The 12,734-nt window shown below is 28.3% G+C and overlaps 1 protein-coding gene across 1 annotated transcript; it reads right to left on the bottom strand.

The window, feature by feature from the left end:
• Window positions 1-6,607: 6,607 nt before the first annotated feature.
• LOC102604924 (gibberellin receptor GID1B-like) lies at window positions 6,608-9,727 on the bottom strand. The gene is made up of 2 exons (XM_006362914.2): window positions 9,433-9,727; window positions 6,608-7,961 (listed from the first exon to the last, which is right to left on the bottom strand). The coding sequence occupies exons 1-2, from the start codon at window positions 9,469-9,471 to the stop codon at window positions 6,963-6,965; spliced, it is 1,038 nt and encodes a 345-aa protein (XP_006362976.1). The 5' UTR covers window positions 9,472-9,727; the 3' UTR covers window positions 6,608-6,962.
• Between the last annotated feature and the right edge of the window lie 3,007 nt (window positions 9,728-12,734).

Below are 12,734 nucleotides of genomic sequence, written 5' to 3' on the forward strand. Positions count from 1 at the left end.
TATATCGCGTAAAGTAGTGTATCCTGTCGATATATATCGCGTAAAGTGGTGTATCTTGAAAGATTGAACCATAATGACACATTCGTATTGATTACGAGTTTATGATATTTGCATGTACTCAAAAACCAAAAATTAGAAAGAACATAAATATTTTGGAATGAACTTTGAGTTAAAAGAGCAATATATTTTAAGTTTTTAACTAAACAAATATAGTGGAATACATTAAGAGGAGCTGATGGAATTTTACATAAATTTTCATTTTCTTTTAGTATGTATTTAGGAGTAATAAATTAAAGTTAACTTAGTAATTGGATAGTTATAAATGATAGTTTATACTCGCGAATAATTAATATGAGAGAGACCATTTGATTATGAAATATTATTTATATGGCATGGGTGATTCTTTAGTAAGAATCGATCGGATATATCACTTTACATATCTTAAAAATAATTCAATTTGGTATGATCATATTATTGTTTGATCGTGATTTTTTCTTTCTTTACTTTGTTTGTTTGGATAGCTAAAATGTATATACAGTAAAACCTCACTAAATTAATATAGGTGGGACTATAAAATATTATTATTTTGTAGAGGTATTAGTTAATCGATAAACTAATATTAATTAATTTAAAGAGTATTTTGTGATTCAACGGTTAATTTTGATTACATAAAAATCATTGTATCTTACTAATTTATGTATCATATTTTATTGAATTCAGATAAAAGTAAATTTATAATGAATACATCAATGTTGATGACACTACAACAAAAACATCTTTAATCTTTTAGCGACAATAAGAATATGCATTAACAAAGAGTGTTAAAGTCTTTACCGACATTAGTTATTTGTCATGGGATCTAATGTCATTATAGGAGAGACATTTATAAAGAGTGATAATTGCTGCTGAAAGCACATATTTAGCGGCAATTAAGCCATTGTCATTAATTAGCTGCCGCTAAAGATCATTTTTGGTGTAGTGTGATGAAGTTGAAGATGATACAATACCTTTGGAACCAATTACATGTAAGGAAGCACTTATCGCATCTAGAACTCTTCACAATTTTATGGAACAGTTAGAAAAGACAATACCATAACTTTTGGATGCAACAAGAAAAGTTAGAGATGAGCTTCAACTAAATTTAAATTTTTGGATGCAACAAAAAAAATTAGAGATGAGCTTCAACTAATTTTAAATTTTTGGATGCAACAAAAAAAGTTAGAGATGAGCTTCAACTAAATTTAAATTTTAACAAAAAAAAACACAATAGAATCATATTTTACTAAATTATTTTAGATATATTTGTACTTTTAAAGAATTATTAATTTATAATATTAATGGAACCATATATTTATATATGGGACTTCTGAAAATATATTATTTTATTATCTTATCTGGGTGATTTTTTCCATTGGCCCAAGTTGAAACCGAAGAAAAATATTATCTTAAAGAGATTATTAATTTGTCGAGTATTAATTTAGTGAGATTTTAATGTAGTTTAAAGTTGTTGCACTTCTTTCAAGTTGTAAAGTGTACATGTGTAACTTCTTTGTAATTATATAAAGTTTTGTACAACTTAATTAAAGATTCATTCTGCGATTTTCCTTTATCATGACTCGTTTTTAATTAATAAATGAAATCGTCAGTCAATATGTCTTAACCAGCCGTATGTTGGTTATTCATTGCCCATTTTGTTTGAGTCAAGCCCTCCTTCTGAAACTTAGCAATTTGACTCTATTTCTTCATTTTTTTCTTCAAAACTCTTTCAAGGTTAGCAATAAGCATTTCTTGGTATTTCTTAACCGTTCCTTTCAACGGAGCAATATGTACTTCAGCCTATCGGCTATTCTTCATACTTTCTTTGAGTTCAATGTTCATATTTTCCTTTCATTTTTCAAAAGACTAATTTTTTTTCTCTGGATCAAACTCTAATTTCATATGTCAACCGAAACCTTTATATAACAAAAAATACAAATCTTAAATAAACAGAAACACAAAAATCATCAATATTGAATATACAACAACACAAAATAAGTAAAAAACAGATAATTACCCCGCTGACAATCCAATGAGCTAGTATTTTCTTTACTCTCTTCTCCCTATGATCAAATTTGGGTTGAAATGGCTTTGATTGGACTATTATTTCAACTTTACATTCAACAATAATCTTTAATTTGGGAGAAGTAGGGGCCGTGATGCAAATACTAATATGCTGCTCTAACGCATCATATTTTGTTATGTGACAACACTTTTTTTTTATCTTAAAAAAATTATCACATATCAAGGTTCGTCTTTTGTGAGAAAAATTAGTCATGATAAATACTACTTAATTTTTAAGCTCTTGAAATATATTTTGCTCAGAAATCAAACCATGTTACTTTATTTATTTGTGAGTCATTTTGTTTTTTACTTTGTAAATTGAGAAGCAACAAATTGAGGGACAATATATATTAACGTATATTTTGATATTTTGAAAGTGTGAAATCATTACATATGTTATCACCCGATTCATAAATTACAATGTTTAGTTAATACCGATATACTTGATTATTGTTGTAATCAAATATAAAATGTTAGATAAATAAAACTAATGTTTGATAGATCAATAAAAGAAGAATTAAAAGAGTTAATTATGTAAGTGTTCTGAACGTTAATGAATATAAAAAATTTTAGATTTCGCGCTTGAGCATCATGAAATCATTTTTATTGAAAATGATTTTTATCTTTTAAAGTGAAATTTTCTATTACGAATTTAATTTAGTTAGACTTTAAAATAAAATATGATTTTATTTGTTGAATCATGTTATGTACATTACTTCACTAAAGTTGTATGTTATGGAATTCCATCAAATTTAAACACAAAAAGTATGTTATTAAAGTTATTTGTTATGGTCGATTAATTTTAGTCTTTATATTCTTAGCCAATTCATCATAAAGTCCTAAATTCCATTGGTTAAAAAAATGGAGTAGAAGTCAAGGAATAGCATCATTGGTAGATGAGATACATGCACCTACCAACAAAGTTTGAAGTAGTTGTTCTTATCGAATATTTTAAATTCGAATTTTGAGTATAAAATTAATTTTGTAAGGAACGCTTTTACCTTTAACGTGAGACTGTGTTGAATTGGAATAAGAGTGTTGAATATTGAGTGTATTTTATTTTTATCTTTTAAAAATGCATCAATCAACAAAGGTTGTAATAGAATAGTAAGAACCATTCACCAATTCTTAACTTTAAATCTTGAGCTCAACAACACATATTCAATGAAATTTAACTAAGTGGGATATGGAGAGCATATAGTGTACGCAGATTTTACCACTAATTCAAGGAGGTAGAGAGGTGTTTACGAAAGACCATCGACTGCATCGAACCTAAGTAAAAAAAGAAGAAAATAAAGAAGAAAACATAATCATTAATAAGAAAAGTAGTGTAATCTTCAGCTCGAACCCTAAATATGAAATTATTTTTATTAGAAAATATATTTATTCTCCCATATAAAGCTTTTTGAAACGTCTATTTAAAAAAAAAAAAAATAGATACATGAGCTTTAATATTATATGAATTGAATTCAAACAGTCAAAATAATATAAAGTAAAATAAGATGCTGTCACGTAATATAAGGACAAAATTTATTGTCTTGGTGGTGGGGTTTTTTTTCCTTTAAAAAAAAAATACAATAAGTCCAAAATTGTTGTTGTTATTATCATTATTAATTTTATTATTAAAAACATGGAAAATTATTGCCCATTTGATGATAAGGACTTGAGCTTTGTAACCTTCAAGTTGCCCACAAATCACAATATTATTTATTTCAAAAAAATTAATACAATATGCATCCAGCTGCTAATATTCATAAAACAACAAATAATAGTACGTACATGAGATCCTTAGGTATAGGTCCCCCACCCCTAACAAATGTTTTAACAATCTATATTCGAATTTAATATCTGTCTTAAAATTTTGATAATTTAAATTTATACTACGAGGCTTGAAATTAGACTTCTAATTATGGGTGGAGATCATATCACCCTCACTACATAAATCATATGGTGGTTATCTTTAACGATCCTGACCTCAATACACAATCCTTCATTGACGTAAACGTTCTATCTCCCTATATCAATTATTTCGATTTAATTTATGTACTATCACTTCACATAAAATCAAATAATAAAGTATATATTGTCATATCAAGTTTAAGAAGTTGGAGTAATTTGAAAGAGAAAAAGATCAATACATATGATAAAAGTTATGATTAATTAAATGAAAAAGAATTATGTAGATATATTGTAGAAAGAACATATATTTTTTTTACTCTCTATATATATGGCTCATGGGTATTTGATATCTACGAGGATTTATGCCTTTTGTAAAACATAGTTTAAATTTTAACGAATACTATTAATATAAAAAAAATTCATCTGTCTAAATTTCCATAGGCAAAATAATAGTAAAAATATATATGCTGCGATTATCAAAATATGCACAAATTAATTTTGAACATCATTGTATAAAAGAAATATTAAAACAAAAGAATTACTATGTTTGTTTTGAGATTAACATTATACCAATTTAATGATCTCAAAGCAAAATAATAATAATAACAATAATATATATGACATATTTTTTCCTTAATGAACTATATGCTATATATATATTTAAATTAATCTATATAGAGCTATATGTTTAAGTTTATTTGAACCCTGATAACTCTAATATGAATTATTTATACATCAAAAATTGAACTTTTTTTTAATTGTGTTTATCAAAAATATCATTTCTAACATTAAGATAAAAATGAAAGTCACATACATAGATAAAAATAAAATTTAAATTCTAAATTCATCTCGATCACGTCGACTAAAATGGTTTATAGAATGAGGGGGGATAAAATGTCAATGTCAATCATTTCTAGTATATATCCCAAAATCCAAAAGAAGATGCATGAGCTGACAAAGGAGTATATCAAATCAGCTACAATGATTATATAATTGACAATTACATCCATCTCTCTTTTCTTGTGTGGACACATAGTCTTTTGGCATTGGCCTTTTATGGTCCACTATAAGGTACACACAAAATTGTGACATGTGTTCATTATATTAAACCTTTTTTTTAATGGTTCGATAGTCGGTTAGAATTATATAAATATTAATAATATGGAGTTTAGTTATAACATGAATAAATTGTCTCCTTATCAGCTATAACACGTAATGTTATTTATGTAAAATTTAATATTAGCATAAATTATCTCCAAATCAACTATCAACAACCCCTTAAGATGTGTTTAGTACGAAGTGTAAGTTGTTTGGGTGGGTAGGGAGGGGGGGTGGGGAATGGAGGCTATGAGGATGGGAGTAAAGATGAGGGGTAATGTAGGATGGGAAAAACATAATTAATGTGAAATATTATTCGTGAAATTGTTGAAACGTTTGACCAGTCGAACATGAAAAAGTTTAAAATATTAGTCTTCATACCAAAACACCCCCTTAATTACAATTAATTAATCTAACTTCACTTTAACTAATATAGTTATGATAATTTAGTTTTCATATGTAGTTGATTATCGTTATCAATCATCATCACTATTATTAGTTGTTATTATGATTCATCATAATTATCATTTGTCATCATCAATCATCACAATTATCAACTGTCATTATCAATCACTACCATTCATCACTATTAACGATCAAATCATTTTTATCCGTCAAGATCTTTTCTATTTCTAAAATTTTGTGTCAGATCGGAGACATCAACTTATTTTAATTTTTTTATAGGATAAAGGGAAACCCAATTGATGGCTGTCACCTTTAAGCTACACTACAAGGAACTTAAATTCCATAGTGGGATACAAAAGAGAAGCTTTTTAGAAAGATAAAAAAAGGTAAAAAAAAAAAAAAAAAAAAAAACTTTTAGATAAACAAAAAAAAATTAAAAAAATCAACATCCATCACAGTAATAAATCCACTCACAGCAGAATAAGTTGAAATTTTGGAGACAACATTTTTTGTGGATGATATAAAAGAGAAGTGGAAGATGTAGACATTGATTCTTTAGCCTTTTTGCATATGAAAAACATTACATGTCAAATCAATAGTCATTGTTTTTGTATAGACTACCTTATTTGGTTTTAATTTAGGATTGCTTAGACTTTTTGAAAAAAGTAGTTAGCACCAAAACTTGGAAAAGACTCAATTCCATAAATGCAAGAAAAAAAGACTACAATTATTGGAATAATGTTTGTTTAGTATTTTTTTTATTCACTAGCAGAGATATCAAATAATTCTATTCATCAGACTTCAATATATGAGAAAAAAATCAAATAAGTAATGTTTGTTCAAGTGGCTGAGCACCTTCATCATCAATCGATGAATTGAAGATTGAATCACACTGGAGTTAAAGTGAAAACATTATTAATTCTCTTCAAAAGTAATTCATATATAACAATCTACAATCTATTTATAATAATAGTAGTTCCTATCGTATTAGTGTAAACACCAAGTGCGAATAAATCATAATTGCAATTACATGAACTCCAACTAACAATATCTTGATGGTGAGAGTAGGAAAGAAGATCAATATTATGGCTCATAGCTAGAAAAATGCAAAGAAAATGAACAAACATCTTTATATATATATTCCTCAAACACAACATACAAAGTAAGTTGACAACAACATCATATTCTGAAAATTACAATTCCACAAGTTACAATTCTCAGGCACCAAGAGAGCTAACTTCACCTAAGAAAACACGTTGAATCGGGCTTTAGAATCGAGAAGATCAAGCCAACGACAACCTTGCAGACGATGACTTGAAGGTTTGAACGCTTGTATCACCACAAGAGTGAAGTCTACATATAACTAAACACCATTCTATTCACTACAAAGAAACGAAGAAGAAAAAAACGCGAGTGACATATGTCAAGCTTTTGTTATGTATAGCTGAAGTTAACTTAATCTATGAACAGTTAGGATGGATGAAGTTCGTTATCTCCTCCATGAGGCAAGGAAAATGATCGTTGTTTGGCAAGAAATAGAAACCGATTGTTGCCTGTTTTAGATACAAGAGATTTACCTCATGCCCCGAATTCTTCAAACCATCGACATATGCCAATTGCCAATCCTGACTAAGATCCAAACCAGCCACTACGACTAGACTCTTTGGAAACTTTAGTCCTTTGAGGCTTCTACTCCTCGAGCCAAATATGTTACATGCCGGATGATCTCTATCTTCCCCTTCGGGTAGATATGCCCTCCAGTACCAATCCCTGTCTTGTACGGTAACAAAGTATTTCCCGTCCAATCTCTTCTCAGATTCTGTCCTGTTTTGCCCACCAAACATTGGATGAAGATGTATATTACCTAATACTTCGACACCTGCTTCAGCAGCCATTACCGCAACGTGGTGAGCAATATTACCACCCGAACTATCACCAGCCATATAGACATGGACTTTCGAGTCCTTCCCACTTTGAAGCCATGTCCTTGATTTTACCCATTTTAGAGCAGCCCATCCGTCATCGTACGCACACGGATATCGATGTTCTGGAGATCGTCTATAGTTCACAGAAACAACAACAGCCTTGCAAATCTTAACAAGGCGGCGGCAAAATGTATCATAAATAGCACTATTGGCTGAGGAATGAGTAAAACTTCCGCCGTGGAAATAAATTATAACAGGAACAATTTCCGTGGTGCTCAAAGGTTTCTCTAGCTCTATTTTACCCCAATCAGCCTCATTTTCAGGAGCAGGTCGATATATTCGATTAAGAAGACTCGTCACACGATCAAATACGTCAAAAGAATAAACACCATCGACCGGAATTGAGTTTGTAGGGACCTTCCGGTCTATGAACTCAGCTAAATCACGATCAAACGTGCCATCAGGACGACGAAGCATGTTGTAAGAAAGCTTGAAATTGGATATAAGGATCCATGTATTAAGTGGAACCACCCTCTGCCAAAAGAGATATAATGCACAGTTATTACAAAAAGATCTACCGATAGAATGAACCATAATAAACATCTCCTCATGACATTAAAATCAGATTGATGATAGCCAAATGATTTTTATGATTTCACAAAGGAGGTTAAATCAGTATAAACATGGCAAAAGAAACACATGTATGACTAAGCACACACATTCACAGAGCTCGTATCATAAATTTAGTACCCCTCCGTTCACTTTTACTTGTCACGTTTGGCTTCTCGAGAGTGAAACTGCATGGACTTTAAGATTTATTTTTTCATCATATTAATAAGAGAAGGATTACTTGTAGTATTTTTCATATAGTTTTCGACATCAAAATTTTAAATCTACAGTTTCAAATTAATCTGATTCACTTTAGCTTCTAAGATTAGTCAATTGACTCTCGTGAAGCGAAACTTGACAAACGGAGAGAGTAGTGAACTCAGGGTCTGGTTTCACAAAAAACTTCTCTCACACATAAGTAATCCCTATAACAGATTATGAATCAGATTTTGGGTTTTACCAAAAACTCAGTTTTTCTTACATACCTAAAGTCAAACCTCTATATCAGATTTTGAGCCTAAGCTAAGAATCAAACAAAGCATGACAAATCATATACATATATAAGTAGACCTCAAATCCTAAAATCAATAGTAAAGATTCAGCCTTTGTCCCAAGTCAAACTTTGGTTTCTCAAAGAAAATAACTCCTACACAGAAAGTCAAACTCTCTAAATCATAGTATTGAATTCTCAAGAAACTGATGTTTTTCTTTGAACACCTAAAAAGTCAAACCCTATATATGATTATGGCAAATCATATGCATAAACAGAGGTCAAATCCAGAAACTAATGGTAAAAGATTCAATCTTTACTCTAAGAAAAACTCAAATCTTTCTAAGACACCTAAAGTCAATCCCCTACAAATAGATTAACAAGCAAAATGATCCCTTCATTAGCAAAAGACTGACAAAGTTCACTACAGAGATTAAGGAGAACACAAATTGATAAAAAGGGGCATTGATTTCATTAGTGAGAGCCATGACTATTACTCAAAAAAGAAGAAAAAAATCAAATCTTGAAAAAGCAAAATTTGATCCCTTTTTCCTTGGTGGTAGGGAAGGGGAAAATAAGGTGGGGATTGAACATGGAAGTAAAAGTTAGATAACCAACCAACTAAGCTACTAAAATTTCCCGCAAAATGATCCCATGATTAGCCAAAAAAACCAACTAATTAATACCACTAACAAAGTTCACTATAGATTAAGGAGAACACAAATGAACAAAAAGGGTACTTTAAATTCATTAAGCATTAATTTCATTACCCCCAGCCATAACTATTACTCAAGCAAACCAAGAAGGGTGCAAAAAAAATCAAATCTTGAAAAAAGATCAGTCTTTTATCACTCATAATTTGCTGAGAAACTTAACTACTAACACAAATAGAAAAAAAGGGGTTACCTTAGATTCATTAGCATTAATTTCATTACTCCCAGCCATAACTATTCCTCAAGCAAAACAAAAAGGGGCCAAAAAAAAAATCAAATCTTGAAAAAGATGAGTTTTTTATCTGTCATAATTTGCTGAAAACTGACCCAGAGGAGTCAGTTTGACTGTTAATTAGACAAAAGGGTATATGTAAATAATATTTATATACTGATTTATTGATTCCTAGTTTTTGGGTTTCAATCAGAAAAGAAGAAAAGACAGTTTCTGAAACAAGAACAGAGGAAAAAAAAAATAAGACAAAAGAGGGTATAGAGAAGAAGAAGATGAAGAGGAAAAAATATAGAAAGAAAGTAAAATTTAAAGCTTAAAATAGAGATAGAGATAGAGATGGATGAAAAGAGAAGAAAAAGACAAATGAACAAGATGAAGAGAGAGAGAGAAAAGGGGTCAAGCACAAAGGGACAAAAATGGTGGAAGAAAAAAATGAAAGAGACGACAAAAGCAGGCGGCCGAAATAAACTGTTCAATGGGACCCAACTTTTTTTTTTCCGAGATCAACTTACGGCTTACGCTCACCTAGACTAACTTTACGAACTTATCATATTTCCGAGATCAACTTACGCTCACCTCAATTAACTTTATGAACTTATCATATTCTTATCAGCAGATATTATGTACTAACTATTTATAATAACACTAGAATAGATGAAGAAATCACCTAATAATATTATTTCTGATGAAAATTCTCTTTTATATATTTATGAATATTTTATAAGAAAGTACCAAAAATAATTTTAATTTTTTTTCTATGATCATACATTTTTATAAATGATACAATTTATAACAACGTTTTATAATAATAAAAAAGAATTAAATCAAATTTTCATATTAAGTTAAATTTATGTTCTCTACAATATTTCTTCGCTATAATAATTATTTTATCTACTATAAATTATTTATCTTATTTTTGTTTTAGTTATTTATAAAATAAAATTAAAGATCATTTTAGTAGATTTTATGTATTCTCAGTTTAAGCTATAATTTTTTTAAAATTATATTAAATTAAATAAATAAAATAAAAGCAAAAAAATAATAAATATTCGAACAAACAACATCGTTATATTAAATTTATGTATACTAGTAGCTTGTTGGTGGTGTAGATTAATAATCTAAAATGTTTTATTCTTTTCCTTTTTTTTCTTCAAAAATCTGTCCTTTTTAATCTAAAAAAAGTTGATAAAGCTGCCCTGACCCTTCCTTTTTTCATGACAAAAAAAAAGGCTAATATAGACCTTACTTTAGGGATCTTAATATTCTTATTGATTGAAGAATTTCTTTTATCTATCTAATCGTAATTATTAATAGTAGCTATTATTAGTACATTACAAGTATATATGATTAATAAAATGAGCTTTTATCTAATATTAGTACTCCTATATTTAATAATAAAATTTATTATAAAGATATTATTTAAGCGGAAGTTATTAAATTCGACGAATTCGTATTCTTCGTATCGAGTAAACGAAAGTATAAATTTAAATTAATAAAGTTTCAAAGTAGATATTTTAACGATTCAAATTTATAATTTATAAATTACACGAAAATAATTTTATCGTTACTTTAAAGCTCGACTTTTGATACCAAACAATTAGGGAACGTGTATGTATATATGATGTAAGTTTGATTGATTATCGTATATGTGCACAAAAATGGTTCAATATAGAAAGAAATCAGATGATGATGATTAAGTAGGACCATTAATGAAGTGGATACAAACTCAAAATATATGGTCTAAATTATAATAGAGGAAAAAAATATTTGATAATTTATTCTATTTTAATTTTAATAAGTCGAGTAATTTGAGTAATGTGTGATGGTATATATATAGAGAGAATTATTAGTTAAGATAAGTATAAGTTGATTTTGAATATTTTTTATTTCTCGTGTTTTTCGAGTGAGAAATTATTTTACGTTGCTTTTTTTTTACGTGATACATTTTTATATTTAGTTTATTCAAGGAAACCATTTAGTGATAATGAATGCAAATTTTAGAAGTAATGATTTAAATTACGGAAGAGACAAAAATATTTGATAGTATTTTTTTATTTGTGTAGATTTTGATAGACAAAATTATTCGGTATGTGTTTTGATGTGAAATAACAAATATCTCACAGAATATTAGAATAGTTAAGAATTAAGATATACATAAATTAATTTGTTTTTTTTATTTTATTTCTCCAATTTTATCAATTGAGATATTGGTTCTTGTCATGCGTATTATCTCAAATTTTGTGATTCACTTTAAATAAAAAAATTGTTTTATATTTAAAATTTATTTTAATTTTAAACTTTTCATTTTATTATTAATAAATATTTTGTAACAATAAAAATTCTATAACTTATTTTCAATTGTAATTTCTAAAAGTCTCTTTTTATTCTTAAATTATGTGGTTTAATCAAATAAAATCCCATAAAATAAAATAAAATAAAGCAAGGAGTATATCATTAATAACCTCTCTAACTTTGATTAATTACATTTTAGTCTTAAATATGCACTAAAACTAAATAATACTATTAATAAACTACCAATAATTATTAAACACATGTATTTCTATTTTCCTCACCACATAAATACACAACAAGTACAAGTGACATCCCTTTCCTTCTCTTCTCTCCATCTGTTTTTTTTTTAAAATTTGTCATTTTGTCATGTCCTTATTATATAGATTATTATTTTCCTAAGTTTTTGTCTTTTTTCACGCACCTTCTTGGGATATACATTGGATTTCTTGTGGCAATATTTATACTACTATATTTTATAATAATAAATAATAACAAGGTGTGAAATGATGATTTCATATGACACATTATAATTAATTTAAATACATTATAATATCCTTTTTAATTTATCAAGATTTTCAAAAGTTAAAAGAAAACTTCGTGCGTACTACTAACCAGTGTCTTCCTTATTCGCTTAGTCGTAGTTCGTTGTATGAAATATTTCGTATTTAGAGATAAAGTTTAAAAATTGATTTGTATATTTCAAAAAGATATGAGGTAAATAGTCTATATAGACGCAAACATCGGTTGTGCACTAATTTTAAAGTTTGAATCAGTTAGGTATAAATCATACAAAATCAACGTAACTTAATTGTATATACGATTTTCTTTTAATGTTATGCATACTTCTAAACTTGTTTACTTAATTAACGAATAACTAAATGCACAAAATATTAATGTTCACTCAGAGTTTGGAAGCTGATGAACTCTCTAGAGGAAAGAGGGCCCGGGGGGGGGGGGGGGGGGGATAAAAA

Source organism: Solanum tuberosum, unplaced genomic scaffold, assembly GCF_000226075.1.
Source record: "Solanum tuberosum cultivar DM 1-3 516 R44 unplaced genomic scaffold, SolTub_3.0 scf00411, whole genome shotgun sequence".
NCBI lineage: Eukaryota > Viridiplantae > Streptophyta > Magnoliopsida > Solanales > Solanaceae > Solanum > Solanum tuberosum.

Coding starts and splice junctions, on each gene's coding strand:
- LOC102604924 (XM_006362914.2), bottom strand. CDS start 9,471: ATGGCTGGGAGTAATGAAATTAATGCTAATGAATCTAAG. Junction 7,962..9,432: donor TTAATGCTAATGAATCTAAG/GTAACCCCTTTT, acceptor CTCTTTTGGCAG/AGGGTGGTTCCACTTAATAC.